At 43.5% G+C, this 18826-nt stretch overlaps 1 protein-coding gene across 1 annotated transcript in view; it reads right to left on the bottom strand.

The window, feature by feature from the left end:
- The window catches only part of LOC144890740 (isovaleryl-CoA dehydrogenase, mitochondrial-like), a 54386-nt gene extending 35946 nt beyond the window's left edge, over positions 1–18440 (bottom strand). Inside the window, exons 1-2 of the mRNA XM_078772463.1 lie at positions 18056–18440; positions 5765–5854 (exon numbers count right to left, since the gene is read on the bottom strand). Coding sequence (XP_078628589.1) covers positions 5765–5854; positions 18056–18202 — 237 coding nt within the window. The 5' untranslated portion in view covers positions 18203–18440. The remainder of the gene's footprint in view (positions 1–5764; positions 5855–18055) is intronic.
- Between the last annotated feature and the right edge of the window lie 386 nt (positions 18441–18826).

The raw sequence follows: 18826 nt of genomic DNA, 5'->3' as shown, positions 1-18826 counted from the left end.
TTTTATAAAGATAGCAACCCCACCTCCAGGACGAGGCTCAGGTCTATCATACCGGTCTATCATACACCATGTGATACAATACCGGTTTATTGTATCACATGGTGTAATTGTGGAACTTTCAAAGGAGATTGGAGAGATGAGGAGTTTTGGAGAGAGATATGGGAGGAAATTGAGTTTTAGAAGCATTTGCGTATACGTCATTCATTCGGTTCAATATTAATATTTGCATCATTCATTCGGTTCCATTTTGCATTTAATTTGTCATTAAAAACCATTACAAGAAATGCACACACCCATACTTGAACATGAGATTAAAAAACACAGATGACGATACAAGTACTCTGTCATTCCTTCATAATCAACCGACATAATAGGAGGGAAGTACAACTTTTGCTATCTGATGCTGACAATCTCAGAGCAAGCAATTGAAAAAGTTTGAGGCCTTGGTGTTTGGAATACTGTCTGACGCCGACATTTGCGGTTCATAGCATGCGACCTGATTCTATATTTGCACCCTGATGCTTCGCGTATTCGCAGTTTTTCGCAGGCACAAAAACATTTTTTGATCCTGAACCGCAACTGATTATTTAATTACTGCAAGGTCCACCACCATCTCTTATCTTCCCCCATCCAAAACATTGATCTTTTCTACTCCCGTTAATCCACCCAAAATCCACCTCCATCAAATTCCGTTTTCTTTCCTGAAAGTCCTTGTAGTGCCCATCTGTAGTGCCCATCTTGTTTATCCCATGTACCACGCCCCAGCCCTCTCCCTTCCACAGATCTCCCGATGTCCCTGTTCCCTCTTGTTGTGCTTTCCTTTCTCTCCCCTTCTTGTCTTTCGCTCCCTTTATTATATAATTTAATTGATATATGCGGGAAAATTACACACCCAGACCAGGAATCGAACCCAAGTCCTCTGGTGAACTATACCAGTGCTCTGCCATGCGGATGAAAAAGCTATCTGGGCAACCCTGACTGAGCATGTAATTTTCCCACACATGTGATTGCCACTCTCTTTCCGTCACTGCTTCCAGGACACTCGCCAGACATGGATGTAAAAGTAAGAGGGAAGCCAGACATGTAGAAGCCAGACATGTAGAAGCCAGACATGGATGTGAATAAAGGGGAAAAAATTACACAAAACTACATTTTTGGTTTAATACAAAAATAAAATCTTTTTAAACAGATTTATGTATAATAGTGCATTTTTTTGTTTTTTTGTTTTTTTGTATACAAGATCGAGGCTCGTGTAAGAGCTAACATTAATCACAAAAAGACAAACTGACACATAAAACATAACAAACATAAGACATAAAACAACATTTTAGAGCAGGGACATCGGGAGATCTGTGGGAGCGAAAGGGCCTTTAGGGGGTGGGGGTGGGGGGGGGGGGGGAGGCACGGGAAAGGGGGGTGGGGAGGGGAGGCACGGGAAAGGGGTGTGGGGGGTGGGAGAAGTATGAAACACATGGACACTGCTAGGACTTCCAGGAAAGAAGTCGGAATTTCAAAAAAGTGGATCTGGGGTGAATTAACGGGGATAGAAAAGATCAAAGTTTTGGAAGGGGGAAGACAAGAGATGGTGGTGAACAGCTGTTTTAAAGACCTGGAGGGAGGAATGGGATTTAATAGAGTGAAGGAGTTTGTTCCAGAGGTGGGAGAAAGGGGAATAAAAGAGTGAAGGTGAATAGAGAGTCTTGATTTTGGCAGTTTAACCATAAGAGGGTTGCAGGCAGCTCTTGTGCGACCTGTAGGAATATTTGTGGGACAGAGCACAGACAGAGTTGGGGGAGCTAGGCCAGAGAGGAGTCGGTAGAAGACAAAAGACCACCAACCTGCCTGCGATGAGTGAGTGAAAGGCCCTCGGAGTTAGCTTCATCGCGGGAGATTCCAAAGATTCTGAAAGCTTTGGTTTCAACAGCGTGAAGCCGAGCTAGGTCTGAGGAAGGAGCACCGGCCCAGAGGGTCTGAGGAAGGGCTGAGGAAGGAGCACCGGCCCAGTGGTCTGAGGAAGGAGCAACGGCCCAGAGGGGAGAACAGTATTCCATTGAGCTGCGGATGAAAAAGCCTTGCATGTGGTGAGGAGCTCAGGTGTGTCAAGGAAGGACTTCACACGATGGATGATGCGCAGCCGGCGACTGGCTTTGGAGGCCAGCTTGGAAATGTGGTTTTCCCAGGAAAGATCATGGCAGATAGTGAGACCCAAAAGTTGAGTGACAGAACTTCTTGGGGAGGATTGTTCAGAAAGTAGATGGGAGGGTTTTCCAGACTATCTTTTCGGAGAAACATAGTGAGAGTGTGACATTTGTCAGGATTGAAAGACATAAATGTTATCAAATGTGCATTGTGTGCATTATCAAATATGTGCATTATCAATGCACATATGTGTGCACAAATATGTGCAATGTGCATTATCAAATATGCACAAAATACACAATTTCCATACTGTTAGGCATGTCTGCAGTATCACAGAAGTGTGTACATTTAAAATGTACATAAAAACTTCGGGGTTCTTCGAGTGCAATCACAGTATCCATCGTAACAATATTGCAATAATCTATTTGGATACGAGATGGTAACACTTTTAATGGAGCAAATGACATGTAAAAACATGGAAACATTACCATAGCTGTCCACAAATGACGTCCCATATATGGGCTCGTTATATATTCTACATACAATGGAACAGTATCTGGCTTAATATGTCAAACCCCTGCCCCCCCCCCCAAATACCTTTAAGACCCTCTAAATCCCTAAAAAAAAACCTCCCCCACACAAGACCTTTTAATCTTGTAGACCCCTTCGACCTTTAGACACTTTTTAGATGTTCAAAGACCCTTTCAGACAATTCCAACCCTTTAGACATTAAATTACACCCGCTATACCCTTTTCAGACCTTTAGACCTTTCGTTTGCAATGAATGACCTTTCATTTAGTACATCCTTCCATTTATTTGCCACACAAAGAACACCACACAAAACAACTTCTGGCAAAAGTCTGCAATCTCTGATTGCTCTTAGTTGTTTTCAGTGACTGCATTTCGTTCGTTTCCATTAGTTTGTCAAAGGGTGCCGGCTTAGGATCCTAGGATCCTGGGTTCGAATCCCGGTCGATTGCTGAATTAACGCCAGGGGGGTTGACTCAGCCTGTCATCCTTCCGAGGTCGGCTAATTGAGTACCAGTTCACTGGTAATTCCCTGTTTGTCGTTAAAGGCGGCAAAAAGGGTTGGCGTCAGGAAGGGCATCCGGCCGTAAAACATTGCTTCAAAAAGGGGACCGAAAAACAACAACAACCACGGTCCCCGAAAAAGGCCAACCCCCGCTTTGCGGGGAAAAATGGCCTCTAAAGGTGGTTTTTTTTTTATACAATGGAACAGTATGTGTGCATGTACCGTATTTTTTGGCCTACAAGTCCATTTGGAGTAGAAGACGAAGCTAAATCGACTACGGTAGTTAGCAAAATAGTAAGTCAGAATAATAGAGGGGTTGATTCGTCCCTGGTTGATGACACTCAATGCATCACTGCCTACGGTACTTTTCAAAAGTGCTAGGTAGGAAACACCGCTGGCTGGGTGGGAAAACCCGTTGGAGGAAGAGTCAGACTTTGGAATGACCGACGTTGAAGAGGGCATTGGCTGGTGAGTGCACCAATGACGTGCTGTGGCTAGTCAAAGGGCATGCCACGACCTTTGCTCCTGGGAACTCCATCTCCCACAAACTTTGCTCCCTCAAGTCTCTGGTCCACACAAGTGCCTCAAAGGATTGAACAGGGGTTCTAACAGGTTCCCATCCAAAACCTTGATCTTTTCTACCCCCACTAATTCACCCCAGATCCACTTTTTTGAAATTTCAACTTCTTTCCTGGAAGTCCTTGCAGTGTCCATGTGTTTTATACTTCTCCCTCCTCCCCCCAAGCCCTCTCCCTCCCACATTTCTCTCGACGTCCCTGCTCTCAAATGTTGTGTTTGTGTCCTTCCCCCCTCTCTCTCCATCTTGTCTACCGCTCCCCTTATTTTGTGTTTTGTGTCGGTTTGACATTTTATGTGATTAATGTTAACTCTTTCACGAGCCTCGATCTTGTATACAAAAAAAACAAAAAAAAAAAAACAGCAGAGAATTCATCGCTGTTAAAACCCACTGGGGAGCTGATAGACAATCTTCTTGCCTGTTTGTGCCACGAAGGAGTGGTCCACCATTGCTGAGACGAGTTGCGCTGGAGCCAGAACGAGCTGCGTCAGAGAGCGCGATGACGACTCAAACACGGGGCAGCGGCAAGAGAGCGACACAGCCCCGAGCTCCACCTAGATAGCTCCACCACTGACGTATAATATCTGTCTATTGTTCTGGGTGGAAGTGGTTTAATGGGTGTAAAAAATATCATGGTTTTGGAAGGGGGATGACTTGAGATGGTGGAAAACAGCTGTCTTGAAGACCTGGAGGGAAGAATGAGGTTGAAGAGAGTATGGAAAATGCTTCCACAGGCAGGGGGAGGTGGAGGGGGGGAAGGAGGAATAAATGAGTGAAGGTGAGCAACGGTTCTGGATTTAGGCAGTTTCATTAAGAGAGGGTTGCTGCTGAACCACATGCGTCCTGCATATACCTGAGGGGGATAAAGCATGGAGAGGGCAGAAGGTGCAAGTCTTGATAAGGCTCTACCAGGTTTTAGAGGAGAGAGAAGTTTGAAAGCTCATTTTTCATTGGATAGATGTTGTTTTCTGGCTCTCCAGAGAGTAGACACTTGTTGCGACCTTCGTGGAATAATCTGAGGTTGTCTTCAGTTGGATTTGCCTTCCAGGAGGAGAATGCAAGTTGTTTTAAAGCAACTGCCTCACCACAGGATTTAGTGTACCAAGAGCGGGAGGATGGGTAACATAATTGAAGACAAGATGGGATGAACATGTGCATAAGAGAGCAGGTTTCTGCAGAAGAATTCCAAGGCCGAATCAATACCAGTGGTGGTGGATATAGGAGACCAGTCCTGATGTGTCAAAGAAAAACCAAAATTTTTTTTTTTTTAACGACGAAGCACGAATGTAGAAGCAGGTCACATTTTACAACACGCAAATACGAGGGTTCCTCAAATGTTGAGGTCCGACTCTATATATGGTTTCGGCCCCATCTCTCAATTGTGAATCGGCGATAGGATCCGGATCCTGATTTTCACCAAAATCTAAACAATTCCTCATCACACACCCAACCTGTCCACCAAATTTCATCTGAATTTGTCCATAACCTTTTGAGACATTTTGCTCACAAACAGACAAACAAAGAGGGGTGAGATCCGAAAGTGGATGGAGGTACCAGCATGACCCCCCCCCCCCTCCACCCCGCCCCCACCCCCCCGGCCGCTCACATAGGGAGCGGGTGCTGCTAGTAAATACAATTATTATTATTATTATTCGTTGGTGATCATCTTGGAAAAAGAACTGTTGTCCAAGATGACATGCCAAAACAATGACCTGCAATGTCACTGTTCTCATGGTTGAATACATTAGTTTAGCTTTTCCTGGTAATTATAAACTCAGTTATCTCACAGGATATTATTTCTAGCCTACAACGTGCTTAACATGTTATCAGCTTTCAGTAATTATTAATACCCATGGTTCAACATGTCCACTGATGCAGAACAACATTAACCATCATGAAGACGTGTGTGTGTGTGTGTGTGTGTGTGTGTGTGTGTGTGTGTGTGTGTGTGTGTGTGTGTGTGTGTGTGTGTGTGTACATTCCATAGTACTGTCTGTAGAGTGTAGACACTCACCCTCATCTCTGCAAAGTCGTTCTCCTCATCTATCCGCTGAGCTTTGGGAGTGAGGTGTTCTTGGCAAAACTTGTGCATTGTCTGTCGCAGCTGGAATAGAACAAAGAACAAGCCAGTTGTCTCACTCAAGAATATATTGTTATGGAAATGATTCCTAGGGATTAACATTTATGGTTCTTATGGGTTTATTTTTATTTTTTTCCACGGGATAGGTGTACGTGTCTGGTGCTGTACATCCCCTGCCCCCCCCACCCCCCAATACCTTTAAGACCCTCTAAATCCCTAAAAAAACCCTCCCCCACACAAGACCTTTTAATCTTGTAGACCCCTTCGACCTTTAGACACTTTTTAGATGTTCAAAGACCCTTTCAGACAATTCCAACCCTTTAGACATTAAATTACACCCGCTATACCCTTTTCAGACCTTTAGACCTTTCGTTTGCAATGAATGACCTTTCATTTAGTACATCCTTCCATTTATTTGCCACACAAAGAACACCACACAAAACAACTTCTGGCAAAAGTCTGCAATCTCTGATTGCTCTTAGTTGTTTTCAGTGACTACATTTCGTTCGTTTCCATTAGTTTTCTGCGACTGGGATATTAAAGTTTTTGCAGATGCACCAGTGGATTCCTCTACACACCCTGTTGTGCCTGTCTCAGCTGTTCTGACACGAATTTTTTTGTTTTGTTTTTACATCCCGATAGGTGGTGGCTCGTGCTGTTTCTAACTCGCAAAAGCTACACCTATCTGATTGACTCAGTCCTGCCATCTTTTTAAATCCATTGGTGTAGTGTTCTTAGTCTTGGACATTTTTAATGATTTGTTTGCCGTTCCAGTTGAGCTGACCTCTTCTTAGCCATTCCAATGAGCCTTCTTTGTCTATACCCAATCTGTACAACTCTTTTTATACCTCCCTGCTCTTTTGTCAGTCTCCCAGTTGTCGGTGTGTATCTGTTGATATTCTGTTTAACATCTTTACTTTGTCCTTTTTTTGCAATTGTTGGGCCTGTGGTCGTTGCTGTTTCAATTTTGTGTGTGACATCTTCTACTCGCACCTGTTTCTGGAAGGTGTGTGTATGTATGGTTTTATTGCTTGAAGAGTTGTGGTGTAAAAGTTTTAATTGATCATGTATTTTAAAAACTTGTTCATCGCATGGTTTTTTGCCAGTTTCATTTCTGCACCACTTGTTGAGTTGATCATTTGGCTCCACTGCACTTAACAATAATTGTAATTGATACTCAAATATTTTGGCAACAGGTCAAACTAAACGTGGTCCTTACTCCTTGGGACCACGGTCATCAGATTGAAAGCAATAAAAACTGGCCCGAGACTATGAATGGCTTTTGAAACCTGACAGCAGTGCAACATCAAAATGTTGTTTCAATGTTATTGCACAGGAACCTCTATCCTAACTACATTGTTAATTGGCAAACAATATTGTACGGTAGAATCCAACATTCACGCGGGTCATGTTCCTGAAAACGACAGAGAATCGATGCACGTTGGAGCAATTTTCAACGGGAAAAAGGGGGATAGGTTCACAGATGTTCGTCATTCATAATGGAAAATATAAAAAATTAAATAACATGAAAGCACATAATTACAGTTTACTATACACTGTAAACAAATAAAAATACTGCAAACAATTTTCAAAAGGTGAGCTCATCTTTTGCCACGAGTGTCATGTTATTTTATCGAAAACAAAACATTTGTTTTGCTTCGATCTTGTGTGGTTACCAAATAAATAGTTGCCGTTTTACCCTGGAAATAGTTTGCCGGGTAAAATAGATGTCGAATTTAAATGGCATAATTTTAAGCGTCTTGGCATTACAATCCTTTGTGTTAGAATTTCGTTTTATTTCAGATCCAAAATAAAAGTTCATTTTTTACTTACCGTACCATGACCCAGCCGCACTGATCGGCGCAGTATTTACATTATATATTACACTTTAATTGTATGCAGACGAAAGAAATCAAGATTTAAAAGCTAAACAACAGATATACAGTGAAATACTCATCACGTACCCATGAAATAAAAAAAAGAAAAAAGAAACTATATTATATATACATATAAATCGGAAGAAATTAAATAAGTTACGGACAATCTTTTATTTCCGACAAGCTTTTGGCCAAATAGGACTTCCTTAAGTTAAACGAGAGCAAAAAAACAAAACATATAAGCTTCACTTCCGCTGAACTTGGGGACGACTAAGAAGAAGACCTTTGTTGGTCGAAAGCTTGACGAGAATTAGAGATCGACCGTCCTGAAGCTACGTCCGCGCGCGTCTTATTCAATCTCCCGATTATTTATTTAATACAAATGAGACTCCCTGCTCGTACTGTGGAGTTTCTACTATTCCTCACAGATATATATATATATATATATATATATATATATATATATATATATATATATATATATATATATATATATATATATATACATATATATATGTAGTCGCACAACTCCGGTTAACACCAGAGTCGCGGATAGCCTAAACGGTCTTATTCGGAAGCACAACCCAAACACGGATTTTACTATGGCCACGCGGGAGGGAGAAGGAAAATGGAGGCTGCGGCAAAAGCTTACCTTCAGCGCACCGACGTAGCTCCGGTTCTGTAAGGGGATTAACTCAAGCGGGCACAGGTGTAACGGGGAATAGAAAATAATACAAGGGTTTATTACAAATAAAAGCAAGGACAGGAAAATACACGCCGATAATAAAATAAGGTGACTAAATTGGGATCCCACACACCGACTTCAGAAACAAGAACAAAGGAATGGATTAACAAAAGAAACACGTTCGTTATGTGCGTCTGTGGTGTGTGAGCTTATCTGTCTCTTGTCGTCTTGTCTTTGGCTGCCGTCCAACACGGCTCCGTTCAGCCCCGATGCACCAACGAGGCCTCGCTCCAAGCTCCACAAGTGCCGATTGCACACCACGTGGTCCCTCGCTCCAAACTTCAAAGCACCGAGCACCGCTCCCAACACCACGAAAAAGCACCGCACGTCCAACGCAGGCTGGCGACTCCAAACGAGGTCAAAAGCAAGCGAAGTCCACCCAGGCCACGACCCAAATCGGGCTGTGCAAGATGAAGAAGACCGAGCGCCGCTGGAGAGTGCCAGAGCACGAGTGTAGATGTCCAAACACAAAGAGAGCAACTCAACTAATGGTCAACTCCTCTGCTTGCCAACTCACTGCCAGACACAACTCACTGAACCAACTAACTCCGTGTAACTGCTCTGCACCAAACTGCTGCCCAACTCACTCTCAACCAACTCCCGCGCACCAACTCACTCCACCCAAAGTCCTGCCACCCCTCGTATCACTCCGCGGCGGTGACGTCAGCCTTGGCGCACCACCCATACATACATGTATACATACATACATATATATACATACATATACATACATACACACATACATACATACACACATACATATATACATACATACACACACACATACATACACACATACATATATACATACATATATATATATATATATATATATATATATATATATATATATATATATACATAAACATATATATATATATATATATATATATATATATATATATATATATACATAAACATATATATATATTGTTGCAGTTTTGTATAATAAAGGTTAAATATAAGGTTAAATAAAGGTATATACACATATATACATATATATATATATATATATATATATATATATATATATATATATACATATACACACACACACACACACACACACACACACACACACACACACACACACACACACACACACACACACACACACACACACACACACACACACACACACACACACACACACACACACACTTGGCATTTAATATGGCATTTTTTTTTTTTCTTGCCTTGGGTTACATTTCAGAACTCGGTATATCAATCTGGTGAGTTTCTTTTACGCTTCGGTGATTTCTTTGTTAAAAGAACCATGTCACATTGTCTGTCGCAGCAAGAAGTCAATAACAGGATTATATCACAGGTGGCGTGACAAAATGTACAGACAGGTACATTTGACGATTGGCTTCACAATTGGGTATATAAGGGTTGTTGCGTTCTGTATTAGTGGAAAACAACTGCTGCACGTCTAAAAAGTTATTGCCGCTTCCCCTGGAGATGGTCCGTCAACTCGACAATGCTGTTTGTCATTTAGTGGTGGCTTTACGAAATTCCGGCAAGAAACAGCATGCTATTGCTTGGCAGTATGGCACTACTCAAGGTCAGGTGTCAAAGATCCTGAAACGAAATGCTCAGAGGGGTGTCCCTACTCCAATACCGAGGCCAGGACGTCCCCGCACAACCACAAGGAGGGATGATCGCCAGCTGCACCGGTTAGTCCGCAATGGCCGTACCAAGTCAGCTAATCGGCTTAGGGCTGAGTGGCAGCAGCTGACAAATGTGCCTGTATCCAGAAGGCTAGTCGACCAACGACTGGTTCAGGCAGGCTATCGTGCCAGGCGTCCCCTGAGAAAGCCACGTCTGACCAGACAAAACCGCCAGCACTGATTGCAGTGGGCCAGAGAGCACCGTCAATGGCAGCCAGGACACTGGAATCTTCAGTGACGAGTCTAGATTCAGTGACGAGTGACAAGATGGCCGCGTCTGAGTGCGCAGACAAGTGCATGAAGCCTACAACGAAGATTGTATAGTGCCAAGAGTCCAAGCTGGAGGTGGTGGGGTGACCATTTGGGCTGCTTTTCATGCAGGGGGCAAAACTGACCTGGTTGTTCTGAATGGAAACCTGAACCAGTTCAAGCACAGGGCCATTCTGGAAGAAACATTGCTTCCATTTGTTCGTGCAGCCTTTCGAGGAAACTTTGTCTTCCAAGATGACAATGCACGGACTCATCGTGCTCGCATGATCCAACACTTTCTTGCTGACCATGGTGTAGAGCATATGGAGTGGCCTGCCATGTCCCCGGATATGAATCCGATAGAGAACTTGTGGGCAGATTTAACGCGTCAAATCGACAACTTGGACCAGCAGCCTGCCTCTGTGCATGAATTGCAGCAGGCTATTGTAACTGCATGGCAAGCGATTCCTGTCCAAACCTTGGCAAATCTCGTGAACAGCATGCCTCAACGTGTACGTGCTCTCCTGAATTCTCGTGGGGGTTACACGAAGTACTGAATTGTAATTTTACTGTCCGTAATCCGTCGTAATTTAAGTTTTGTTAAAAAATTTTTTGGCTAATGTGCAAAATAAAGAGATACTTCTGGAAAACGCACAGAAGTTTAACACAGTACTGTCCGTGAATTGAGTTCGATATCAGTTTACATCACTTTCAAGGATCAATTTATTTGATTCGAAATGTCAAATGTGGTTTTTGTTTCTTTTAAAGGTCACATTAACAAAATCTAGAATAATTTCAACATAATTCCAATGAACTTTTGGTTCCAGGTCATCTTGAAAAGTAAGTTCACCCCCACCAAAAAAATATTCCATATTAAATGCCAAGTCTGTGTGTGTATATATATATATATATGTGTATATATATATATATATATATATATATGTGTATGTATATATATATATATATATATATATATATATATATATATATATATATATATATATATATATATATATATATATATATATATATATATATATATATATATATATATATATATATATATATATATATATATATATATATATATATATATATATATATATATATATATTGTTGCGGATCTCACCGTCGGCCCCTTTTTTCTCCTTAGCAAGGGGGGATTAATCCCCTTGTCTGCGACTGACCGACGTGAGTCCTGAAGCTGCCCAGCTCCCTCCACGAGGCAGGTGAGCAACCTCGTTCGAGACCGCGGACAAGATGTTATTTGCCGAGCGGATAAGCAGCCCGCGGCTCTAACCATTAACAAAAACTAGACCCGATTCTAAACGTTGGCCAAATCGTGCCACAGGTGTTCAATGATGGAAATCACACAAAGACGAACGGATGTGAAGAAACAAAAGGGGTAAAGAAAGAACACAGGGATTTATTAATTATTTACACAAACCAAAATCAAGAAGAGAAGCAATCAAAGTAATATACAGAAAATGGAAGGAGCAGAAGGACACAGAGCAATTTCTAGCTCATACAAACTTACTTAAAACCCCAGACAAGACAAACAAAACAAACTCACGTACACAAAAGGATGGATGAGGGCAGGAACGAATGGCTGGAAGGGGAGGAAGGTTCAGGCCGATGGTAAGGATGCGTCAGGGGGGCAGAAGGATCCAGGCAGCGGTTAGCGTTGAAGTTCACGCTCCGGGCTCGGTGCGAACAGCAGCCGGCAGCTCTGAGTCTTCACAACCCCGGCGACAATAGGGCCCCTCGAGGGTCTCGGTTTATTGCCGCAATATCAGCACCCCCTCACGTCTTTCTGTCTTCTCCGGTTCAGCTGGATCACACATCTCCTGGTTCACGCATCTGCCGCATCTCCCTCGAAAAGGCTTGCGCGGGCGCTTTTATAACGCGCTTCGAGATCAATCCGTGCCACGCCCGTGATGGTATCTCACCAGCCCTGATTGGCTGGTGGGGGCTCGCTGGCGCCACCTTCTGATGACGAGGGGCGGGCAACGCCCTTGTTCGTTGGCTTGATCGCGTGCGTAATGGAGTTTGGGGCGATGGTGATGCCAATAACCCCACCCAAAGGGCAGCGAACGCTGCCGGCAATTGCGTTTTATGGGTGGCAATTGAAAGGGGATTCTATCTTATCTGATTCGGTGCAACGCAGTGTCAATTAATGGGAAACAGAGCCTTAAGCTAATACACATAATAAGGAAATAACTATTTAGAAGGGTATATGATTTTCTACATGCATGCGATGGATTAACTAAGGGGACGACCTTTGACCTTTACACACAAAACAGAGGTATTTACAAGAATTACTACAATTTACAGAGGGTGATATTTACAACAATTACAGGATTCTCAAATTCCGCAACACTATGTATGTATGTATGTATGTATGTATGTATGTATGTATGTATGTATGTATGTATGTGTATGTATGTGTATATATATATATATATATATATATATATATATATATATATATATATATATATATATATATATATATACATATATACATATATATATATTGTTACGGATCCGGGGGTCGGCGCTCCCCTTACCAAGGGGGGGGGGTTTAATCCCCTTGTCTTTTACACTGGCCGATCCCCCAGTCCTGGAAATTACACGCTCCTTTGCGGGGTGAGATTGGCCAGGGTGATTGGTCAATGGGTTCCCAAATACCTTTGCCAATCCCTCCGCAAAGCAGGGATATAATTCCCTGTTCGGACCCCGACAAGATGGAGTTTGCCGAGCGGTTAGCAGTCCGAAATCCGAGCCGTTAACAAAAAGACTAATCCCGATTCTGAGCGGTTTTGATCGTGCCACCGGTACTCAATTGAGGAAATCACGAAAGCGATCGGATGAGAGGAAACCAGAGTAGGAAGAACAAATATGATTTATTAATTACACTGTCATCCTTCCGAGGTCGGCTAATTGAGTACCAGTTCACTGGTAATTCCCTGTTTGTCGTTAAAGGCGGCAAAAAGGGTTGGCGTCAGGAAGGGCATCCGGCCGTAAAACATTGCTTCAAAAAGGGGACCGAAAAACAACAACAACCACGGTTCCCGAAAAAGGCCAACCCCCGCTTTGCGGGGAAAAATGGCCTCTAAAGGTGGTTTTAATTACACTAAAAGAGGAAACGAAAGGAAAAGCATGTACAAGTAGAGGAAGTAAAAGGACACAGGGCAAGCTTAAACAGTCTTGTATAACACTCCCAAGACGATACGAACCGACTTACACGAAAGGGTAGTGGTGGGAAGGAAGAGAAGGTTCATGCAGATGGCAGGGAAGGAAGGTCTGGCAGATGGCACAGGCGTCGAGGTCCCGCTCCAGGTGCACGCTCCACTCCGGTCCACGTTTTGGTTCGCGGCGAAACCCGGCAAGCAGCGCGATTATTATCGTCGTGGTAGCGGACCGACCCTCTCTCTCTCTCTTTGCTCTTGCTCATCTGCTCTTACCATCCACTGGGCTCATCTGGCTCTCTCTCGTTCTCCCGGGCACATCTGGAAGTAGTCCGCGGCGGCGCTTATATCGGGCTTTTACATATCAATTAAGCCACCGCTTTTAGGACACACCCACCGGTGAGCTCGCCTCGGCCCTGATTGGTCGCGAGGGCTCCCGGACTCCGCCCCTTGATGGTGCATTGATGGGCCATGCCTTCGTTCCTGGCGCTCCTCCCCCTTCTTCTCCAACTCAGCCGCGTGGCTTATGGCGGCTTGCGGGATAGAAAACCACTCGCACCGCTTTTGAAAGGAACTTTGGGGCCTACTCTTATTTAATTAATACAATGCAGATTCAACTATTGGAAACAGAGCCTTACCTAAAACATAGACTAATGAAATAACTGAAGAAGGTCCTATGGTGTCCTACGTGTTGCAAAATGGACTAACTAGGGTGCGACCTTTTTAAGTGAAGATAATTATTTACAAGAATTATTATTTACAAGTGAAGGTTCTAAAAACTGTAACAATATATATATACAGTGAACCCTCGTTTATCGCGGGGGTTACGTTCCAGAACCCCCCGCGATAAACGAAAATCCACGAAGTAGCGACCATATATATATATTTTTTTTATATATATTTTAAAGCATTATGAACTCCCCACACTCTTATTAACCTTTCCCATACTCTTATAAACACTTCCTATACTCTTAAACACTTTTTACACTCTTAAACATACGTAATTTTAACAACATATAAAATTCTAATGGGTACTCACCATTGAAGATACTGTAGCTACCCATGGGTTCCCCAAGCAAGACCAGCATCAGAATCTCCTTGCTCCAGCCGGTGACGTCACCGGCGGGGATTCCCGGCGCGAGAGTGGCTGGTCACGTGACCGCTAAAGCGTGCCGCGCTTTGCGGGTATAATCAGCTACACCTGTTGATCACGTGACCACCGATTCACCGAAGCACGCCACGCTTGAGAGGCGTGGCTTTCGGTTTCTGGTTGTGCTTTATAATGCAGCCCGATAAATGGGCTTTTCAGTGTTCCCGAGTTGGTTTTGAGAATAAATATCTTCTCGGACGAGTTTGTGTCTTGCCCGTCATTTCGTCCGTATCAAGCAAGAGCCCCGGCTCTTCAATACTACAACTTGCGTGATGAAGATGATGATGAATTAGCTGTGCAGTACTGATGACGATGAAGGTGATGACGATGATGAATGTACTGGCGTTTTCCATACGCACGACTCTTTGTCTACCCTTCTACTGTACACTATGTACAGTATTTTATTTCTTGTAATATGTTTTAAATACTGTATTTTTCTTATTTCTTTACGTTTTTTAATTTTTTAGGCTAGAAAATGCTTATTTTACCACAAAAATATTTAAAATAATAGTATATAAAAATACATTTATACCGCAAAATCCCGCGATATAGCGAAAAATCCGCGATATAATTTTACATATACTAGCGAGAAAAACCGCGATGTACCGAATCCGCGAAAAAGCGAGGGATGACTGTATATATATATATATATATATATATATATATATATATATATATATATATATATATATATATATATATATATATTGTTACTGATCGCGGTTTAGATGTTATGATGGGCCGAGCGGATGGTCCAACCGCGACCGTTACAGGATCCCCGACTCACCCGATTCCACCCAAACGTTGGCCGGATCGCACCGCAGCTGCTCAATGAGGGAAAAGACTAAAACGACGAATGCAAAGAGGAAAACGAAGGCAAAGAAAGGTTTGGAAATACTACTGAATTTATTGACTATTTACACACATAAGCAAAAAGAAAGCAGTCACGTTTATTTACAAGCACATAAGACGCAGGTGACACAGTGAAATCTTTAGCTTACCTACACAAGCTTAATTAACCCAGGACAGAACAAACAGAACAAACTCACGTACACAAGAAGGGTGGAAAGGCAGGAGGTGGATGGCTGGAGGGAGAGGGAGGTCCAAGGGGGTCCTGCAGCTCAACCGGCGCGTTTAGCAGCCGCCGTTCCTTTACGGCCCTGCTCCAAACCGCCGTTCAGGCCCCCAAGCTGCTGTTGTGGCTGCTGTGGACGTCGCGTGCTTTGCCAGGCCTTGTCCGACTCGTCTGGTCCAAACCCTCAACTCGTTCTTGGTCCACTCACTCTTTACCACCGACTCCTCACCGCAACCAACGCAACCAACTGACCACCGACTCCACTGACTGACTCCTCACGACTCTCTCCACGACCAACTCACGACTCACTTGCGTGCGCGCCTTTTATAGCGCCTCCGGCGATTAAGCCGCCGGCCTTTTGGACACGCCCATCGGGGTGCTCACCTCGGCCCTGGTTGGTCGCGCGACCCTCTGGCTCCGCCCTTGATGACGACGGCCGGGCACGCCTTTCTTCTCCGATTCGAGCACATGTTCAATGGTGGTTTTGGAGGGGAGGTAATTGGGAATCGAGGCCCGGCAATGACGGAAGGGGATGTAAAAGGAAATGGAGATTTTGGGGATGGGAAGGAAAGGGGATCTATTCTCTTTCACTGGTGCAATGGAGTACTTCAATTAATGGGAGACACAGCCTTACTCTAAAACACAGAATAAGAGATAACTATTAAACAGGGGTATTCTATTATTTGGCTGATGTGTATGCTTGTGGACTAATTATGGGATGCCCTTTCACCTTTACACAGCTCCGGAGGTAGGGGGGCGCAGAATAAACAATAATAATAATCATACAGCACACAATCAAAAAAATACAGTCCTCATCTCCGCAACAATATATATATATATATATATATATATATATATATATATATATATATATACATACACAGACAGACACACAGACACACACAGTCGTGTTCATCCTGTAGTGAACACCGCAGGGTGACAGTAGGCTGACCGAATTTTGCCTCCGAGGCGTATACCCAACTATGACGGTAGTGACACACGCGGGTGGGGGGGGGGGGGGGGGGAATGCTAAATGAGGATCCTCCACTCAGACACAATTACAGACAAGGGAATGATAAAGAAATAAAATAATGTCCTTTGTATTTGTAAACAGCTGGCACTCAGCTCTGGTCTACGAGGTTTTTAGGAGTTTGATGGTCGTATCCGCGGTACAGCCACCCCACGGGGGAAGCACACAAGATGGCGTGGATTTGTGCCCGTAGCCAGCAGCCGGCATGAGGCAAGCAGACAGTTTCGCCTCCTTTTGTTTGCTCGCTATCTCCTCCGTCTCCGAAGAGCACCACCGTCAACCAACACCCCCTCCTCCGATGTTGCAAAGGTTTCCCGAGCTCCACAAGTTCGCCTCACGAGCTCACCTGAGCCAAAGCGTGATCGCCCACAACCAAAGCCAGGACCAAGAGAGAAAGAGAGAGAGAGGGGGGGAAACGCAACCTCCCACCAATCCCCCCGCCTTGCCACTTCAGTCCATGGCCATGACCAATCGTTCCTTTTGGGGTGAGGCCTCATGGCCTTTCCTGACGCCCATCAAGAACATTCGGGGGCAGGGTTCCCTTGCCGATCGGCAAATGTGCTGGGTTCCTGTCGGGCTTGTCGGTGTTGTAATGTGCCGAGGTTAAGGCTGGCCGAGTGTGCTTCACAATAACAAAGGGAAAAATCACAAGGACAATCACACACTGGGGATTATTCTTAAGCCCTACCTAATTAGCATAGCTCCACCCCTCGCAAATTGATAACTGATTGGTAACTCGGATAAAATAAAACGAGTGAAACAAACAATCAATGTTAAAGGGCATAACCCTACCTGAACGTACCAGCACCTTGTTCTACTTTTGTAAAACCCCAAAATTATGCTTTTAATATTAAATGCCCTCAGGCAATTCTGAACAATTAAAAACATTTGGTCCATTTGCTGCTCCTTGAGGATATTTTAGTTGGCAACCCTGATCCCATATAGATACAATTATAAGTATAAGTTATCCTGTTGTTTTAATTTGTTTATAAGATAAGGATATCTTTTTTTTTCATAGGACTACTATATATCCCATAGTTTATGGGACAATATACTATAGCCTAAAGAACATGTAGGCCTAATTATCCTGCTAAAATTATAACTCGTGACGCTGCGATTTGAGGAGGTTATCACTTTGAGTTTGAGGAGAAATCATTTCATGTTGATCACCTCGTCAAAAAAAAAGAGATGTACAGTAGCACATAAAACAAAGTTAAAAGAGGACAAGCGAAGGTGACCTGCGTCTGTTCATCAGTCAGGCCGTTGACCACGTCATCCACAGGGATCGAGGTGCAGCTCCGAGCCTGGACTCGAACCACTGACAGCACCGGGCCGGACAGCAAGCGCCGAACTCCCCAGGAGCGCTGCACAAACTTCTGGGCCATGGCAGCTCAAAAGAGGGAAACGGGAAGAGAACGAGAGAAAATTACAATGAATATATGTATGTTAAAAAGTAATAAAGAAGAAGACGAAGAGGCAGATTAATCGAAGAAGACGGACAAGAAGAAAAAGAAGTGGAAATAGAAGAAGAATAATAAATATAGAGGAATAATAAAGAAGATTATAGAACTCAGGCCTCGCACGCAAAACGCAAAAATAAATAACCTTCCACAGGTTCACGTGGGGGAGGGGGAGGGGCGAATCTTTAATGAGGGCGGGACGAATCGCTCTGCCTTCCCTGCGTCACGTTTCGATTTGCTTATTGGACACGTCGTTAGTGACGTCACGGACAGAAATAAACAAAATGAAACGTCATTGTTCGTGTCGAGATACCGCCTCCATTAAACCAAATACATATTGCTCTTTCTGGGAAATATTGGCAAACATTATGGAATCATATACAGTACTTCCTGTCCACTTTATTCCAACCTTTACGTGATATTTCTGATTGAGACACTTATTCTCCAGCCTAAAGCCCAAACTTTAAGCACGACGTGAAATTTTAATTTGAGCGGTGAAATAGTATGGTCTCAATGTCGAATGGTTTGGCAAGTTGTGATGGAAGATGT

Source organism: Myxine glutinosa, chromosome 2 (assembly GCF_964187855.1).
Source record: "Myxine glutinosa chromosome 2, kmMyxGlut1.1, whole genome shotgun sequence".
Lineage (NCBI taxonomy): Eukaryota > Metazoa > Chordata > Myxini > Myxiniformes > Myxinidae > Myxine > Myxine glutinosa.
This window is presented reverse-complemented; position numbering and strand designations above follow the sequence as displayed.